A 21,423-nucleotide genomic window follows, 5' to 3' on the forward strand; every position below is an offset into this window, starting at 1 on the left:
GGAAGAAAATGTGTTGTGTATGCGGTTGTCTGTGTGTGCTTTCTGATTTGTATCAGGTATGTTACAATAGGAAACATATCATGCATTGCTTCCCTCAAAGATTACAGCTTCAACAACGTATTAGTGAGCAACGAGATACACGCATCAAGCAGAGTACAGTTGGACAACAGTCTCTATTCAAACTTTTTAACCAAAGAGCAGATGAACGACAGCCGGAAATGGACTATTCTTATGACGGTCAACAATGGTTACTTAGACTTTTTCAGAAACTGGCTATGGTATTTCAAGAGACTCAACCTATCAACACCGCTGATGGTTGTGGCACATGACAACCTGGTTCATAAGGAACTTTTGGATGTTGATGTTTCTAATTTGGGAAATATGGTAATAGAAAGAAGCGCACATGTGTCAATCAACTCTTCTGTTAATTATCAAACCAAGCAATTTAATATGCTCGTTGGCAAAAGGCCGTATCATATACTTGATTACTTGGAAAGAGGGAAGAATATTGTGTACATCGACACGGACACTGTATGGTTGCAAGCCCCATTCCAGTACTTCACGGGCGACTACGACCTCTGGGTTCAGATGGAGCATCAAGGTTCCTACTGTACGGGGCTGATGGCAATAAGAACCAGGCCCAATACGCTGGAGCTGATTCGGACCTGGAGAGAAAGGATGATTGACATTGACAATAAAAAGAACGATCAAGACGGCTTTAACGACATAGTTCGTAACTTCTCAAGTAATGTTAGAATAAAGGGGCTGGATACGAAGAGATTTCCAGATGGGTATCAGTATTTTGAAAAGTACAATGATAAACAACGGAAAGACGTCGTTGTGGTCCACAACAACTGGATTATTGGCCATGGTAAAAAACTGGGAAGATTCAAAGACATGAAACTATGGTATGAAGACAAAATAAACGGGACTAACTAAACAGTTAATCATTTTCTTCAAATATGAATTATCCCTTTTTTGATGTATTATTTCACAATATTATTAGAAATGAACATAATCCTGTTTTCAGAAGTTTTAGAAATAGAAATAAATTTGTTTCTGGAATAAAGTTTTGTATTTTTGTAAGGAAATTATCCTTTCTTTGTGCAAGTTTTTATTTGTTTTATTCTTTATGAAAAATATTATTTTAATTTTTATTTTTTTTTAAATAAATTATCTTTTCACTATGGTATTGTTTGATATATTTTTATTAGAATTTGGAAAATAACAATTTTAATTTTGGTATACACAGTTAACACTTTCCTTAAAAGAAATTATCCTTTCCTCGTTTATTTCTTTTATCTTTTATGTTAAAATTATCATTTTAGTTTAACATACGTAGATAAATCTTTTATGGAAATTATTTTTTCTCTGTTGTATTGCATTTGAGAAGTATAAATTATAAGTTTTTAGTTTAACAAACAAAATTTAACCGTTTCTTTGAAAAAAGTATCCTTTCCATAATATTTTTTAGGAAACGAAATACTTATTGACATGTCAAATTCATATTTACATTTTTTACTTTAGGATCAAATCAATGTGTTCATAACAATCAACCAATGTTTTGTTTTTATTTTTCTTAAATACTGAACTCTTTTGTTTTGTGTAAAGACTCGCTGATCGCCATGCATATATGAACATGTTTATTTATTACCAATGATAAGGACCATTTTGATCTATTTCATTGTATGTAATTATGTTAAATATTTGAACTAAAATAAAGTTATGTTCTGTTCTTTTTTGTCATGTTACAGGATACACTACCGTGGTAGAGAAATTGAAACTGTGTGATTCATGAAAAAAAATATTTAAAAGACCCAAGTAGTGTTCAATTGTGTTTCTGTTTTGGGGTAATTATTATACTTTAAAATGAAATATCCTTTAATATTACTTTTAGAATTTATAAATGTTACATGCTAACAAAACATGACTCGGAAACATGGTACAGGAAACAAAATATTGTTTAAAGTCGGTCATATGATCACATGAAACATTAGCTCAATTAGTTGTTTTCTGGCATGAATAACAAACATACGTACCATAAAAAAAACTGGTGACCTAGAAATAAAAACCTATAGTTTTAAATCGGTAACATATTGAAGAGTATTTACAAAGGTTGTTTCTAGTTATGTTAATGCAAACAATTACAAAGAATGAACGGATACACTGTACAGTACCAATGATAACATCGACTAGGGTTTTCCGGCTGTACGACCATCCCACACGCGCACGGCTCCGCTAGATGACATATCGCTGTAAACTAGTTAGTTCCTTCAAGGGTATAAATTAAATAATATAAGTATACATTTCAAACAGCAAAGTTGTATGTAACATTATTATCAGAGTTTGCAGACGTTTTCAGAAACAGTTGTGACCAAAGACATGAATCCCCTTATTATTGGATCAATTCCTACCTACAGTTAACCATCCAAATCTCTGCTGAGAGACCATAAATTTTAATCTTTAATCTTACGCTATCTGTCAAATTCTACACCAGAGTAACAAGTCAGCAATTACAGAAGCATAACAACTATAAACGGTACTAAGTTTTACAAGAATAAACATTACGCCATTTACTGAAGAAGTTACGCGGCCTTTTAAAAACATGGTCGGAAGTGAATGTTCTTAGGATTTTTGACGATCATTATATACAGAACTGAGGGAAGTTCGTGAGTTGATCGCTAAAACTATTGATGGCGCGAATTCGTCTTCTTTTTGTATTGGCGAGCTGATCATGTTTATGGTAATGTTACAATTCATGATCTTGGAATGTTGGCAAACAAAAATCTTCAGTAGTAGATATCGGAAGTATTCTAAGTTTCGTGCTTATCAGCATGTTTCTTTTAATACCATGGATATTTGCATGCTACTGTTTGCGCGAGTTAAATTAGGTGATGTTATGTTTAAATCAAAGCGCTAAAAGCGTTGGATGGCTTTCGGCCTGCAACATTTTGTGAGTCAAGTCATGTAATTGTAAAACATATGTATCAATATAAACATCTAAAGATAGTATATGCTTGCTCATAATTTCCTTCGCAAAAACTTTTCACTTTGACATGTTCTCAATAAGATCATGAAGTATATGACACTTTAAATGTGGAATACGCCAAATAGTTACTTATAAGATATGGAGTTATACTCAAAATCATATAAAACCTTATCCGGAGTTTTTGTTTCATAAACAATGCACTGCCAGGGATAAAGCATTAAGGAATGTTTAGTCAAATCTACTCTACACTTCAAACTTTACTTGAGGCGTATTTAATTTACTAACAGGGTATGCAGGCTTTACCAAATGCATCCCAACAAAATGCATTGGACATATTAATTAGGTTTATGTTTAAGGCTTCTTTCTACAACGCCTAATACCTCTGGATCGAATCACCCACATACTATTTATTCACTGTATGTTTGATGTACATGTATCTTAATAATGCCCTCAACATGTGTCACTCGTGGACAAAATACACAGATTTATATCAGTTGTGTTTTTAAATATGCATATGCATTATGCTACATGCTCAAGATATTGGACTGAAATTACTGAGACAAACTTAGAAATATTCACGTACTTTCCGTTTCATTCGGCATTACATGACTATGACAAACATTGTAGCAGGTCGATAGCCTGTTAACGCTTTACGCGGTTTGAGTTGAATTGTAAAAGTGTATAATATTCATTTAGTTAATGGTTAAATGGTTGTTAGTATGAACTTACACAAGATAATGGTTTTATGCGACACTCATTTTAAAAACACAATTAAAAACTAACAATCTCAATAAAATGTCAGGTAATAGCCGATTAAGACAATTTAAAACGAAGAAATTATACTTGAAAAAACTGATTGTAGGATAAAATGAATTATCATAATTTCATTTAAAACATTATGGTTTTATATCTTACGCCTAATTAGCATTTATAGCATCATAATACGATTCATATTTTTTCCGTCTTTTAACGACTTCTCAGAGGTTATATCCGGGGAATAAACCTGTCTGAATGCGATGACCCACATTCTATTCTTAACTACATTGTTCATGTAGATATTATCGGTCCCCGGCCGAAGCAAAATCTAAACACAGGTATACAATACATGTATTTATTGGATTCCGTACGCATTAATTTTGCAACTATTTGCGGATTCTGCTTTTCTATATTGCGTTCTGTAACTCGCCGATATCAAAATATATATCAAGTGCGTTAAATTACAAAAAAACCGCAGCGTTTCCAAACAATATTAACCGCATAACATAGACTGAAGACTCACTACGGCGCTACTTCTAGCAAGCTGATCAATATGCAGAACGCAGTCCATAGCAATTAGAGCAGATTGCTTACTAGGTATTTTCGATGTAAATACTAATGTAAATTAGGTCGTTGACCCACGCAGTTCTAACCGCGCTGGGGTTGATACGCCCGTGCGCGCATTAATTCGCTAAAAGTTTAAAATGTTATGTCGATCTGCCGATGCGATTTCCGAGATACGGTTATAAAAGTCTGCAGGCCTAGCGGCCTACAGCCTAAAAGTTAGACAAGATTCTCAGTTGTTTCCATGCTATTCATAGCTATGCAAATGTAGTTCCTTAACTACACATCGTGCATAATACGGGATCAGAAATCGACAGTATGGTGCAAGGACTTTTCATGCCAATTAATCACAAATATATCGGCCTAGCAAAGAATTCCATGGTTTCAGCTAAATTCACAGATTCATACAAACACACCTTTTACATCTTATTTAAATGTGTCATTTCCACAGAATACTTGGCCGCATATTGTTCTCAATGTTATACCTTAATAAACCATGAGTGTCTGCGCATACGATGTGTTTTCCTCATATCTGATGCTTTAAAAAAATCCTGTGGTATATTGTTTCCTTTCGCTGGGGTAACAAAATTGGATGTATGGTGTTATGCTTTAAAATAGTGGGAATTAATAGACCCACTTTATTTTACTACGTTCATAAGAATGCAACGTCATTGAGAATTTGAAAGCAAGCCAAGCAATTTTGAATATTTTTGAGAAAAAGAGGGGAATAGATACTTATAGATAACTACGCAGAAAATGGAAATTTCTAGCCTGAAAGACCCTGTTTTATTTTACCTATAACACATAGTCAAAACGTCCTCAGCCAAAATATGGTTTCCTAGTAAATACATAAATATATATGAAAACACATAAATGACAATTCGGCCAGGTTACGTTAAGTGACGTTGCCAAACAGACTGTCTTCCACTTGTTAACATACCTATGACTAATAGTTTTAGACATCACACGTTATATACTGTTAAGTTTGAAGAAATTATTTCACATTTCCGTATACTTTAAGAAGACTTCTTGTCTACAATCATTTATATAAGAGAAAGGTATCCAAGGGCCGAATTCAGAATAACCACACTCACTCGCACTCAATGAGTTAATTGTATTTGTATAACATTACGCGCGAACTTACGTAACGTGACGTCGCGGCGTTAGGACTTAACGTCGACGTCTCTTCCGTTGTTTTATATATATGATAGTTGAGTAAAAGGATCGAACCTGACACGACGTGTTGTTTACTTACTCAGTCTTACAAAAGACATTTTGGTGACGTGACAAAGCCAACATGCAGCTAACAAAGCTTCAATGCGGGATGGACAAAGGAAAGTTGTCGAAAACCTACTTTTGAAGTTTGAGGAGGAATTATCTAATTTCAAGCGCATCAAGTTGCTGGAAATTCTAGCGGAGAAGGCGGAAACCATCAAAGCCTTAAGTGAGAAAATTGTAAGTCATGCAGACATTGCTGACTAGGGGACGAGAGTGAGGAATACTCTACCGACCTTGAATTGAAACTGCTGACACTCCGTAGACATCCGAGAACACAGACTTATCCAAGAGTGACAAAAACAAGAATCGCAATGCATAGGCGATGCGGATAAAGGAATCGTCAGCGCCATCGGAAGTGATGGCACAGCTTAATCACAAATTGCCTCACCTTTCGCTGCCGAATTTTAATGGTTACCTAACCGAATGGCAAACTTTCTGGGATTGCTACGAGTCATCAGTGCATTCGAACCACACCCTGTCTGATGTTTAAAAATAATCAGCTATCTGCGATCATTGTTACATGGAAGCGCTGCCTCACGTATTGCTGGTTTCCCATTTACGAATGCAAATTACGCAAAAGCCGTTGAGTGACTGAAATAACGTTTTGGCCAGACGCATAAGATCATTAGCACGTTTATGCAGTCCTTGCTTGAAATGCCACGGCCGGAGAATACTCCGCACAGCATACAGACTTTTCGTGATAAAATGGAAACATACATCAGAGGCCTCGAGTCCTTAGGCCAGTCTCAAGAATCATATGGCGACTTGTTGATTCCCATCAACAGAGACAAACTTCCGAAAGTGCTGAGACGTAATATGGCCCGTGACCATGGCGACCGACCGTGGACGCTACCGGAAGTGAGACGAACCATTGGAACGGAAATCAACGTGTTTCAGGAAGGAGAAATCCCAGTGTTCCAGGAACATCACATGCCAACGGCATCCTTGCTTGCCGGAAATGGTAGAACAAACAGGAAGCAGACGCACAAACGAAAGGTATCGAAACAAGTTACAAATTCACTAGTCGAGTAACATGTGCTTTTTGCAATGGAGATCACAAATCGTCTGATTGTGAAAGCCTAGCCAATGTTGATGAGAGAATTGAATGCGTGAAACGTAAAAGATTGTGTTTTAATTGCTTATCAAACGACCATCAAGTATCCGTCTGCAAGTCAAATTTCAGATGTCGCAATTGTCCGCGAAGACATCACACCGCTATATGCGAACAGCAGAAGACAATAGGCAAACTGAACCCCGAAGCAGCGCTGTTCCAGTCAAAGACAAACAGGCAACCGGACACTGCCATACTGCACTCAACGACACAACACCGTCCAAATGTTCTTCTTAAAACTTCCATTGCTAGTGTGAGTTCCGAACAATATACAACAGATGCCAACATTTTGTTTGACGAAAGGGCACAGAGGTCATTTATTACTGAAAAATTGCCAACCAAACTCAAGCTTATACAGACGGGAATTTAGAAAATCCACTCAGTTTCCTTCGGCGACAGCACACAGAATGTGCGACAAATAGCGACGGCGACAGTGAATCTACTTACAGATAGACATGAGAAAATCGAAATCGATGTTTTGATAGTCCCAACGATTGCAGTGCCGTTATCAAACATTCAAAAGGAAGTGACGTCATTGGGTTATCTCCGGGGACTTAAGTTGGCATTAGCAGTGACTGATGCTTAAAGGTTTGACATTTCATTACTGATTGGTGCGGATTCATACTGGAAAATAGTGTTGAATCATGTCGTCAGGGGCAACGGACCTACTGCCGTGAAGTCGAAAATTGGATATCTGCTTTCCGGTCCGTTACCAGGCAAAACACAACAACCATCCGCTAAGTACATGTTGAATGTCATCACAACTCCGCCGACGACCCTGCAATTGATCAAGCGGTTGCGAAAAGAACCATTCATGTTGCAAAAATACGGTGAAATTATTCGTGAACAAAGAGATCGGGGATTTATTGAAGAGGTGGACACAAACGTTAAAAACGATCATCCCATTCACTATATTCCCCACCATGGAGTAAAAAAGGACTCAGTCACCACCCCAGTACGTATTGTATAGCCCGATTGCAGTTGTCGTCAATCTGCTGATAAGCCTAGCCTAAATGACTGCCTACAATCAACACCACCGGAACTGAACGACTTAGCCGGTATACTTATGCGTTTCCGGTTGAATAGATATGCGATAACAACAGACATCGAGAAGGGAATTTTTCACGTTTCGCTGGACGAGAAAGACCGGAACGTCACGAGATTTCTATGGCTGAGTGACCCATGTGACCCCGACTCCCCGCTGACCACATACAGGTTCAAGGCCGTGCTATTTGGGGCTACTTGTTCTCCATTCCACCTGTGCGCAACCATCATCAAGCATCTAGAAAACAACAGTGGCAACTGGGTGAGTAACCACTTACTGAGAGATATCTATGTTGATAACATAATATCTAGCTTTTCGCAGGAACGAGACACCATTGACTTCTTTAGAGATACACGTGCGTTGCCGCCAACTTCAACCTACGCTCCTGGAACTCCAACAGTAATATCGTGCGTTAAATGGCCAAAGTTGACCATGTACTTGACAACGATGGAGCTTCGAAACTTCTTGGTATGCGATGGGACGCAGTCAAGGACACTATATCGTTTCCAGAGAGGTTGATTCCTGTGGCTGATATTGTTACAAAGCGTGTCATTTTGCAGCACATATCCAGAATGTATGATCCGCTTGGACTCCTCATCCCAGTCACCATTCGAGCTAAGATCATACTAGTATTACAAGAATTATGGGAGAAGAAATATGCCTGCGACTCACCACTTCCACACGAGCTACAACAGAAATGGCAGGAAATAGCGCGAGACATGAACAGTGCTTCATCCTGTTCATTCAACGGATGCCTATTCAACTTTGAAGCAGACGACACCGTCAACGCAGCAGACGAAACAATATTGCACGTGTTTTCAGACGCTAATATGACGTCATATGGCGCAGCTGTATACATATGCACAGCCGACCAATCAGCGCTGGTCATGGCAAAGTCATGTGGTAGACACGTGCAACAACAACTCAACATTGCCAAGATGGAACTGTGGTCAGACAGCCAAATAACATTACATTGGTTACAAACAATGAAGACATTACCACGTTTTGTGAGAAATCGTGTAGAAGAAATCCATCAACTGACGGACAACCGGAAGTGGAGGTATTGTCCTACATAAGAAAATCAAGCGGACTTATTGACACATGGTATATCGGCTGTATAGTTCAGTGACAACACACTGTGAGGTAAAGGACCACAATGGATCGACGAAACAGACAAGTGGCCGACATGGGATTACCAGTCAACAACCGTGTGCATTACAGGGACAGATCACTGTGACGAGCCTGAGCCACAGTCATCGTCAGAATCTTCTAGAAACACCATTGCAGGAATCCAAACTATCATCGATGTGACCAGATACAGCACTCTCGGAAAGCTGCTACGCGTCACCGCCTACGTATTACGGTTTGCACAAAACTGCAAACTTGAAGTTTCAGCCAGAAGAACAGAACACCTGACAGCGAGTGAGCTTAAAGAGACAGAAGAATTATGGCTCAGAAGTTGTCAACAAAATACGTATGGTGAGGAAATCAAGAATCTCAGTTCAAATGGAAATCGCCTTCCATTGGTTAAGCAGTTGAGACTGTTCCTTGATGCCACCGGCTTCGTTCGCTGTGGTGGGCGTATTCACAATGCGCCTCTATCAGAAAACACCAAGTTTCCATACCTACTTCCGCAGAAACACCTCTTCACACGTTTGGTTGTAATCAATGCCCACGAGAGGTTACTTCATTCTGGGTCAAATTCAACCATTACATACCTCAGACAGAAATACTGGATACCGGTTATCCGACGTTGCGTGCGGCCGTGTTACGGGCCTGCGTTATATGCAGACGGTTAACGGCAACTCCTACCATGCGTCTGATCCACCACCATTACCGAAAATACGAGTAGAGGACGCGGAACCATTTACAGTAACTGATGTAGACTTTACTGGCGCATTGTATGTACGCGATAAAGACGGACATAAAAAGACAAGCGTACATCTGTTTGTTTACATTTGCATCGACCCGAGCTGTACACGTTTCGCCGATTCTGCAGCCGGAAGTCCCTTCCACGTCTGATGATTTCAGACAATGCTAATACATATATTGGAGCAGCGAATCACCTACGTGAACTCATGCAATCAAATGCAGTACAGGAAGAGCTCAACAACAAAGGAACAGAATGGCGCTTTATCGTAAAACGTGCTCCGTGGTACGGAGGATGGTGGGAGCGCCTGATTGGGTTGACCAAAACTGCCGTCAAGAAGGTACTCGGTCGATCATATGTGGACTTCGAGACGTTATTCACTATCATCACAGTAGGGTGGCCGTTATCAATGACCGTCCACTAACTTACGTCACTTCCGGAGAGGTCGAGACGGAGCCATTGACGCCATCGCACTTGCTGTATGGAAGACGACTTACAAAGTTGCCTTATTCCGAAGACACTGAACTTCCGGGACCCCGTGCGAGTAACTTTGAAAACATCACGAGGCGAGCGAGGACCCAGAAAAATTTAATTGACAATTTCCGCGTACGATTGAAGACTGAATATTTAACCGCTTTAAGGGAGCACCACCGTGTTTCCGGCAAAAACCAGCAGACGATCAAGGTTGGTGACGTTGTCCAAGTCCATAACGAGACACCGAGGTCCTCATGGAAAGTAGCAGTTGTGGAGGAGAACATTACCGGAAACGATGGGTTGGTTCGTGCAGCGCAGATTCGGACACAAAATGGACATCACACTACCCGCCCTATCGTAAAACTGCATCCTCTAGAAGTGCTGTGTGACACCGTCAGTGAAAGAGATATCATTCGCCGCCCCGGAGTGTCATGAATTGTATTTGCATAACATTACGCGCGAACTTACGTAACGTGACGTCGCGGCTTTAGGACTTAACGTCGACGTCACTTCCGTTGTTTTATATATATGATAGTTGAGTAAAAGGATCGAACCTGACACGACGTGTTGTTTACTTACTCAGTCTTGCAAAAGACACTCTGTAATCACATAAAGGTTCAGAGTGAAAGGTTAATCCGTATTCACAGATGTAAATGATAATAATATTATTAATAATAATAATAATAATAATAATAATAATAATAATAATAATAATTATTATTATTATTATTATTATTATTATTATTATTATTATTATTATTATTATTATTATTATATTATTATTATTATTATTATTATTATTATTATTATTATTATTATTATTATTATTATGGCTATAATTATTCTTATGGCTATAATTATTATAATTATCATTATCATTATTATTATTATTATAATTATTATTATGATTATCTTTAATTATTATCTTTAATTATTATCATTCTTAATAATTATTGTTGTACTTTTTGTTTTTATTGTTAGTGCTGTTGAGCCACGTTTTGGAATTATGACTTATTTGCAGTATCCATCTGCTAGGATTTTTTTTTTATATTTTTTAACAACTAAAGGGCGGCCTAGGTTTGCTGCATGGTTTTCAAAAGAAATAAACGGCGGCTTTGCTTTTTTGCGTGGTTTTCAAAGATCTTATCGGCGGCCTTGGTTTGACGTGTGGTTTTCAAAACAATTCAACGGCGGTCTTGGTTTGTTGTGAGGTCTTAAAAACAACTTAATAGAGGCACTGATTTGTTGCGCGTTTGCAAGTCCTTGGTTAATTTCGTGTTTATTTACTCCATTTTGCGTGTTTATGAACGCCTTTGTTTTTTGCATGTTACTCAAAACCACAAACGTTGACCTTGTTTTGTTCTTTGCAAAACAACCTAACATGGTCCTTGACTTGTATGCTAATTAAAACAACCAAACGGGGTCTGTGTTATGTTGCGCGTGTTTAAAAACATCTGGATGTAATCCATGGCTTATTGTGCGTTTTTCAAAACACGGAGTCCTTGGTTTGTTGCATTTTTTTAACCTTATAACCTAACGAAGGCCATGGTAAGTTTATATCCAATGATATAATTCTTTTTTTGCAACCGCCAAAATAAAAAAAAAATATTTAAAAATGTAAAATGATTTGTACATTATATACCTCAGGAAATCAGTACAAAAATGCATATTTGCTATGTAAATGCGCAGACATTAAATACTCTTTGTTACCGCGAGATGCTTTGCAAGTATTTACTTTGAAACTATAAAACCGTCAACGGGGAGTGTAATAATGCAATATATGGCTCGAGTAGAACTGCTTTACATCCAAATTACGTAATAGTCTCCCAAAAAACAAAACCAAGATTGCAATGAGTTCAAATAATTCCATTACATTCCAAATCTAGACATGCCTTGCCGTGGAAGAAAATGTGTTGTGTATGCGGTTGTCTGTGTGTGCTTTCTGATTTGTATCAGGTATGTTACAATAGGAAACACATCACGCATTGCTTCCCTCAAAGATTACAGCTTCAACAACGTATTAGTGAGCAACGAGATATACGCATCAAGCAGAGTACAGTTGGACAACAGTCTCCATTCAAACTTTTTAACCAAAGAGCCGATGAACGACAGCCGGGAATGGACTATTCTTATGACGGTCAACAATGGTTACTTAGACTTTTTCAGAAACTGGCTATGGTACTTCAAGAAACTCAACCTATCAACACCGCTGATAGTTGTGGCACATGACGACTTGGTTTATAAGGAACTTTGGGATGTTGATGTTTCTAATTTAGGAAATATTGTAATAGAAAGAAGCGCACTTGTGTCAATCAACTCTTCCGTTAATTATCAAACCAAGCAATTTAATATGCTCGTTGGCAAAAGGCCGTATCATATACTTGACTTCCTGGAAAGAGGGAAGAATATTTTGTACATCGACACGGACACCGTATGGTTGCAGGCCCCATTCCAATACTTCACAGGCGACTACGACCTCTGGGTTCAGATGGAAAGTGATGCTTCCTTCTGTACGGGGCTGATGGCGATAAAAAGCGGGCCCCATACGCTTGAGCTTATCCGGGCCTGGAGAGATAGGATGATTGACATCGACAATAAAAAGAACGACCAAGACGGCTTTAACGACATAGTTCGTAACTTCTCAAGTAAAGTTAGAATAAAGGGACTGGATACGAAGAGATTTCCAGATGGGTTACAGTATTTTGTGACGTTCAATGATAGACAGCGAGAAGACGTCGTTGTGGTCCACAACAATTGGATTATTGGCCATGGTAAAAAACTGGAAAGATTCAAACGCATGAAATTGTGGTATGAAGACAAACATGACGGTACTGAATAAACAGTAAAGCCTTTTCTTCAAATATTTCATAAAATTTCTTTGTGGTATTATATGACATTATTATTAGAAATGAACATAATCGTGTTTTATGAACACTTTTTATGCTTTCTGTCTTGCATTTTCTTTTATTTTTCATAGAAGTAGAAATAAATAGTTTTCTGTAATAAACATTTTTGTAAGGATACTATCATTTCTCTCTTTTTTTTTGTTTGTTTTATTCTTTATAAAAATAATTATTTTTATTTGAACACACACACAGTGAACATTTTCCTTCAAATAATATATCCTTTCCATGTGGTATTTTTTATTATTTGATGTAGAAAAAATCATTATTAACATACGCAGATCAATCTTTGAAAGTAATTATCCCTTCTCTGTGGTATTGTAAATGACAAATATAAATTATCATATTTTAGTTTAACAATCAAAATTTAACAGTTTCTTTGAAAGTAAGTATCCTTTCAATGTGTATTTTTTATAAGAAATGTAAGAAATCATTCTTAGCTTGACATTCATAGTTTAAACTTTTTCTTTATAAGAAGTTATCCTGTCTCTGTTGTATTTTTTGTAATAAGAAATAGAATTATTGTTTATTTTTTTTATTTTGATATACATAGTTTAACATTATTTATCCCGATTCTGCAATATCTACAAAACATAATTGGAAATAAAAATATATGATTTTAATTTTCACAATTTATTTGAATCTCTTTTGATTATTTACTATATTTTACATTACGGGTGATTCATATACATAAACAAATGAGATATCTTCAATTACATCTTGAAAATGTAAAAAATATATGCTAACAAATTACTCTGAAATAAGATACAAGATACATGAAACAAGATATAAGAGTCTTTTAAAGTTGGGTATTTGATAGCAAGAAACATAAGGTCAATGAGCTCTTTTCCGACATTAATAACAAACATACATAGCATTGAACTTGTGACCTGGAAATAAAAGCATATAGTTTTAAATAGGTAACGTTTGAAGAACAAATAACGAAGTCCGTTTCTAGTATATTCATGCAAATAAGCACAAAAAGTAGGGCTGGATTAGAGCAGTATACACAATGATAACATCAACTATTTTTTTCCGGCTGTACGACCAGACCACACGCAGACGGTTTCGCTATATGGCATATCAATGTAAAATATTTCATTTTGTCACGAGTATGAACGAATAATTATATAAGTATTCATTTTAAACAACAAAGTTTAACTGATTAATTTTTTACCCCACCCACGCCTCAAAATTTCTCAACAAACTAACTTGATCCTCATTATTACCTGGAAATCTATCTGTCTTCAAGCAAATCTGGTCTCTGACAGTAAGATGACTAAATATCCATGTATCATGAAACACACTCTTAAACGAAGAAAAATGTTTTATAATCAAGGATTATCCTCAATTGTTTTGCCAACACATTCGACCTTTCAATTTTCATTCAATAAATGGCGGCGTTGTAATTTGGTTATGTATTCATACCACGCTTAAAATAAAAGTGTTTTCGTTATTTTTTGGAACATAGATAGAATTATAAAACTTCATTGATAACTGTTCATAAAATATTTCCACTAAAAAAAGAGCGAATAATAAACTATAAAATAGAATATCCGAGAACTCTTTCTTAACAAACCGGAAATAGAAAAAATAGGCAGCAATAATTTTGCATGAGGGGAGCCCCACGAGTAGCGGCGTAAATAACACCCTTTTCAAAATAGGTGTTAATTAAGAAAATAAATTAAAAATCTATAAAACTCGGAAAATAAGCATAAAAGAAACAGCCACTCGTGCAAATATGTTTTTCTATGCGATCTTACACTGAAATAAACAAATATCCTCTATATCATTCACTTTAGAATTTTCAATTAAGTATAAAGTAATTTATTCGACTGCCTTACTTGGGTATTATTATATGCAATGTTTACCAGGGACCACGATTATGGTAATGGGTATACTTTATATCGACATCGTTTCCTAAATTGCCAGCTTTTAAATGTTATTGCAAAGCTTTTACCACATTGAGTGGCTGTAATAAAATTAATGTTCGACTCTCTTCCGCCATACCCAGATTTTTACCGAATGCAATTCGATGTTGACGCGAACACTTTCGGGTCAAACTTTCCCAACCGCTATTTTTTCTATAGAGGTTTGGGAGATGTATTGTGTGTTGTAACAATATAGTTGATAGGTGATTATTGGCGAAAAATGCTTAACTATTTAGCACTGATTGCGCTGTTTTGCTGCTAATTTATTATCCCCCGCCGAATCGAAGGTTTCGGCAGGGGGATATTGTTTTGGCGTTGTCCGTCCATCATTCCGCCCGTCCGTCCGTCCGTCCGTCCGGTACCATATCTGGGTAGGCATTGATCAGAAAATGTTCAAACTTGGTCAGAATGTTTCCCTTGATCAAATCTCGACCACTTCTAAAAGTGGGTCACATGGGGTCAACAACTAGGTCACAAGGTCAAATTTTAGAAAAATTCTCGAACCATACTAGAGGAACTATACATGGTCAATAATTCATGAAACTTTATCAGAATGTTTTCCTTTATAAACTCATGGTCGTTGATAAAACTTGGTCACATATGATCGAAAATAAGGTCATTAGGTCAAATCTTTGAAAAACCTTGTCCAGAACCATATCATGGTAATGATTGGTCAAGTTATGTTCAAAATTAGTCATGATGTACCCCTAGATGAAATATGGACCACTTAAAAGTCATATGGGGTCAAAAACTAGGTCACTAGGCCAAATCTTAGGAAAATCTTTGAAAAATGCTAAAAAATCAAATTCCTATCAAAACAGAAAAAATTATTTAAAAAACAACAACAAGCAAATTCGTTGAATTGAAATCCCCCGCCTGATTGGGCTTAGTCAGAATGTTTTCCTTGATGAAATCTTGGACTTGTTTAAAACTGGGTCACATATGATTGAAAATTAGGTCACTAGGCCAAATCTTAGAAAAAATTGTCCGGAATGGTAGCATTTAGAATTGACCAAGAAATCTAGTTTATGACTCCATGTTTCCCAGTTCCAAACTAATCTAAGCTTTCATCAAGGCAAACATTCTGATCAAGTTTCATGAAGATTGGTCTAGATGATTTGCAAAAAATATAGCCTCTAGAGTGTTCACAATTTTTTTTTATAAGATTTGACCCAGTGACCTCATTTTTGACCCCAGATGACCTACAAGTTTCAAACTATTCCAAGATTTCATCGAGGCAAACATTCTGATCAAGTTTTATGGTAATTAAAACAGATGTATTGCCTCTAGAGTGTTTCCAAGATTTCTGTAAGATATAACCTAGTGAACTAGTTTTTGACCCCATGTGACCAATTTTAAATCTCTTGTAAGATTTCATTAAGGCAAACATTACTAACCATTCAAAACCAATGTTTGGTTCGGGACACAATTTTTCAAAGATTTCACCTGCTGACCGGATTTCTGACCCCATGTGATCCAGTTTTGAGCTATTCAACAACAATCCAGGAAAACAGCCTGATTAAGTTTCATGAATATTAGATTGCCTCTAGTGTTATCCCAATATTTTTTCTAAGATTTAACCTATTGACCTTGTTTTTTATCCATATGACCCACTTAAAAAAACGCAGTCGAAATTAAACCCAAGAGAACATTCTGACCATGTTTAAACATAATCCGACCAATCACCACTATACAACAGTTTTGGACAATTTTTTTGAAAGATTTGACCTAGTGATCTTATTTTTTATCACATGTGACCCAGTTTAAGACATGTCCAAGGGTTCATCAAGGAAAATATTCTGATCAAGTTTCATGAATATAAGACCATACATAATGCCTCTAATGTGTTTCAAATATATTTCTAAGATTTGACCCATTGACCTAGTTTTTGACCCCATGTGTCCCACTTTTACAAGCGGTCCATATTTCATCAAGGGGTACATCATGACATAGTGAAAATAATCCGACCTAATATTTCCATTCCGGACAAAAACATTCGAAGATTTTGCCTAGTGACCTAATTTTCAATCATATGTGACCCAGTTTTAAACCAGTCCAAGATTTCATCAAGGAATACATTCTAATTAAGTTTTATGACTATTTGACCATGTATAGCAACTTTTTGACTGCACCTCGTATATACAATATATTTTTTTTATTTCAAACAGTTGCAATCAAACATAAACTCATATATATATTTCGTCAACAATTGATTTTCATTCCTTGATTTTGCCCAATCAGGCGGGGGATTTCAATTCAACGAATTTGCTTGTTTTTTTTTTAAATAATTTTGTCTGTTTTGATACGAATTTGATGTTTTTAGCATATATATTTTCATCGATTTACCATCAACACACAATGCATTCAGGTACTTATTGCCATAACGGACCAATAAGTTAATGAAGTTATAATTTAAATGCGAATAAGTCAATCATCAATTATCGTATTCATTAAATACTTCAACACGGATGCAGGACATTTAAATGTAATATTATAAAAGCATGTTTTCCCGAGCACCTTTTATCACTTGCATTTCTATTTCGGCAGTCTTTGAACCAGGTGCCAGGAGTTAATAAATCAATAAAATAAGAATAAGTCTTTAGTGCATTGTATATCACGTTCATCATAATACCTAAAGAGTCAGGAAGTATACCTAGGGTGCGAAACAGTGGCTTCAGCTCTTTTAGGAGCTGTATATAAAAAAGAGCCAATGACACTTCCGAGCTAGAGCAAAAAAACGGACATCATCATAAAACGTAAGTATGACTCGTTTTCTTATCTAATATCACAATTATGAGGGCTTATTTAAGAAATCGGGGAATGCAGTGCCATACAAATACATTTAATCTGCACACGTATTTCGGTTATTTTGTAAACATATTGTTTATGGAGTTATACGACCGATTCTCCCATCAAACAGACAAACACATGCTTGTTTACAATCGAAGAACATTTTGAACAATTTTCAGCTGAATTTCACTCAAGAGGCTTACATTTAAGGTAAATAGACATTAAAATATAAATTGCGTCAACCGTTGAGCAACCTTTTCGAAATCCGAATTGTGCATCTAAAATAGTGTCATTGGCTTTACAAAATGACTCGATGCGCTTATTTAAAATTGTTGTAAATACTTTTGAAAAATAACCAACAAGTTTAATTCATCTGTAATTATTGACATCATTAATAGAACCTTTTTTATGGAGAGGAATAATATTCGTTATGACTTTATAGGCATAACGACATTTGTTTTTAGGAAATAAAACGCTCTATTTAAGTTCTGTAAGAATTGTTTATGTAGTCGCAGTAATACACAACTTTGTAATTTTGACGCATTGTGGTCGTTTGTTTACACTTTCTGACAGCCGGAAGTGCAATTATTTTTTATAGACTGCTTTCGATTCTGGGATCGAATGTAATCAGATATCAAGATTTAAGGCTGAAATTATTAACCAGTCTGTCATAGTTCTTGCTTTCCGTTTTCGTCGTCTGTAGGATAGCATACAAAAATTTACAGCTTCATAAAATCGTATTAAATCGAAGTATTTTCATTGTTTTCTTCATATTATTTTAAGTTGAAATTGCACAGAGATGCCTAAGGCTCGAAGGAAAAGAAAACATCAGGTGGAAGAGGACCTGGTCGAGGGAAATTTGGAAGATGTACCAGAGAAACCTGCGGGTGAGAATCTGATTGATTTTGAGAAAATTATATTGGCCTCAAAAATTATTCCGGGGGGTGGTGAGGGCACTGATTCACCAGGTCAAAGTCAAGGTCCAGAGACCACTTTGCCAATTTCAGTTGTTCGTCTTAGTGATGACGACTTGGCTGCACATGTTCCACAGCCATTGAGGGAACAAATTCAAAATGGAAGTTTTATTAATTTGGCTCTTCTGTTAAAGGGTTCCATTGAATTGCAAGACTATGCTAGTAGTAACATTTTGCGGCTAAATGACGCCGGGCAAATTGAGTCAAAGCCACGTGAGTGTAGGGAAAAAATCAGTAACATCGAAAAATGGACTGACGCCTTTATTATTTTTTCGGGAGTGTATCTCGCAAGATTTCCAAGTAAGTCCAATGAATTACTACACTATATGTTTAACATCAGAGAGAGCTCTAAAAAGGGGGGTTTCGCATGGCGGGCTTATGACGAACAGTTTCGGCTACGCCAGGCGATTAATCCGTCATCTTGGGCCCATATAAACACAGATCTGTGGTGGCGCTGCACACAGAACAGCGAACCCGTCAGTCACACTGGGCAAATTCCATCGACCTGCAAATTCACATGCCACGAATACAACAGTGGCAATTGTAGGTGGCCAAATTGTCGTTATAGCCATACATGTTCAAGCTGTGGCGGTCAGCACCCTGCAGCGAGCTGCGGCGGGGGGTCGAACCAATTTGCTGTTACACGCTCACCAGCCGCCAACAGAGGCCGCCAAATTGTTTTTCGCGGCAGGGGGAGACCCTTCTTTCGAGGTGCCCGCCAATGAGCCAAATAATTTGGACGTTATGAATTTGTCCCCCTCCCCAATAGATGTACATAAATTACAATTGCATTCGGAAGGATTTGATTTTAACAAGTTACAGATTATTCTTAAAGGATTTAAAGAAGGTTTCCCAATACATTATGCCGGGCCACGTGTGGCGCGAAATTCAAAAAATCTTCGTTCAGCTCTTGCTCGGCCATATATTGTATCACAAAAAATAAATGCAGAAATTGCTGAAAAACGGGTTGCGGGCCCTTTCATTTCCCCCCTTTTGAGAGTTTAATTGTCTCACCACTAGGTCTACCGCCTAAGAAAACCAGTAACCCAAATACGCCGGATGTGAATAAATTTCGTATGATCCACCACCTTTCTTTCCCGGAAGGGGAGTCGGTAAACGATTATATAGATCCAAACCTAACATCTGTACAATATACTGGTTTTGACGAAGCTGTTGCCATGATTCAAAGATTAGGAAAAAATTGCAAATTGTTCAAAATGGACATCAAAAATGCTTTTCGGCTAATTCCCATTAGGCAAGTCGATTTCGAACTGTTAGGCTTTAAACATAAAGAGCAATATTTCGTTGATAAGGCATTACCTTTTGGTGCTTCTATAAGTTGTAGCACATTTGAAAGTTTTTCAACGTTACTAGAATATTGTGTTAGAAAAAAAATGTCATCAGGCGAGTTGCTGCACTATTTGGATGATTTTTTAGGGGGGGGGGGCAAAAATGTAGAGGCTGGTGCGTCAATCATGCATATTTTTATAAATACTATGGCGGACATAAAAGTACCAATTGCGGAAGAAAAAACGGAGGGACCGACCGAAATATTAGTTTTTCTAGGCTTAGAGCTGAATTCTAATAACATGACTGTTAAAATACCGCGAGATAAAATAGAGCAGGTCATCGAAAAGATAACTGTTGTCTTGGCTAAGCAAAAAACAACATTAAAGGCTATGCAATCTTTAATTGGCTCGTTAAATTTTTGTTGCAGAGCTATACCAATGGGTAGACCTTTCTGTCGGCGCCTAATTGACTCAATATGCGGTTTAACAAAACCGTATCATCACATAAGAGTTAATAAAGATATAAAAAACGATTTGTTGATGTGGCTCGAATTTTTTAGGTCGCATGACGGAGTTTCTATCTTTCACGACAGTTTTTGGATATCAAATGAGGATGTAGAGTTTTTCTCAGACAGTGCGGGAGGCGAAGGTTGGGGTTTTGAATATATTTTCAAGGTGAATGGTGCAGTGCAAAATGGCCCGACTTCTGGCATAACTCAGGTTTGATTAGGGACATCACGTTACTCGAGTTATTCCCTATATTAGTTGCGTTCTTTATTTGGGAGGATAGGTTCACAAACAAAAAAATAAAGTTTAATTGCGATAATGCAGCGGTGGTTCAGATTATGAATAAACTTTCGTCTAAAAACCCCAATGTCATGCGCTTGGTTAGACTTCTAACCCTAAAATGCCTCAGATTAAATGCAGTGATAAAGGGACAACATGTTAGCGGGAAAAGTAACTTAATTTGCGATGCATTGTATCGTTTTCAGTACGAGAAGTTTAGACTATTGGCCCCAAATGCAGAACGCGAACCGCGACAGGTACCCAGTCTTCTTTGGAAAATATTCAACATCGAGCTGGAAAACTTCTTGCGGCCGGAATAGCTCCGAATACACAATTGGCGTATGCTACTGGCCTGAACGCGTTCAAAATGTTTCGCGAAAAGTATATGATCGATCGAGATTGGCCAGCTAACGAACAACACATAGTTCTGTTCATTGCGTATAGTTTTGAAATAGGTCGCGCAGCGAGCACTATCGCAACATACATAGCAGCAAATAATTACTTTCATAAACTTCATGGATGGTTTGATTTTCAAAAGTCATTCATTATACAAAAAATGTTAGAAGGTTTTCGACGAGGTAGACCATCAAAAGACAACCGCGCCCCCCTGACGAAAAACATCTTAAGGGAGGTATGTTCCGTACTAACGGAAGTTTGTTATAC

General features: G+C 37.1%; 2 protein-coding genes across 2 annotated transcripts; both read left to right on the plus strand.

Annotated features, from left to right (window-relative positions):
- Nucleotides 1–450: 450 nt before the first annotated feature.
- On the plus strand, nt 451–1,791 carry LOC128244482 (uncharacterized). Its single transcript, XM_052962484.1, has 2 exons — nt 451–908; nt 1,755–1,791. The coding sequence occupies exons 1-2, from the start codon at nt 451–453 to the stop codon at nt 1,789–1,791; spliced, it is 495 nt and encodes a 164-aa protein (XP_052818444.1).
- A 10,184-nt stretch (nt 1,792–11,975) lies between these two features.
- On the plus strand, nt 11,976–12,926 carry LOC128244483 (uncharacterized). Its single transcript, XM_052962485.1, has one exon. It carries the CDS (start codon nt 11,976–11,978, stop codon nt 12,924–12,926), a length of 951 nt encoding a protein of 316 aa, XP_052818445.1.
- The last annotated feature ends 8,497 nt before the right edge of the window (nt 12,927–21,423 follow it).

This window comes from Mya arenaria, chromosome 8, assembly GCF_026914265.1.
Source record: "Mya arenaria isolate MELC-2E11 chromosome 8, ASM2691426v1".
In the NCBI taxonomy this organism is placed as follows: domain Eukaryota; kingdom Metazoa; phylum Mollusca; class Bivalvia; order Myida; family Myidae; genus Mya; species Mya arenaria.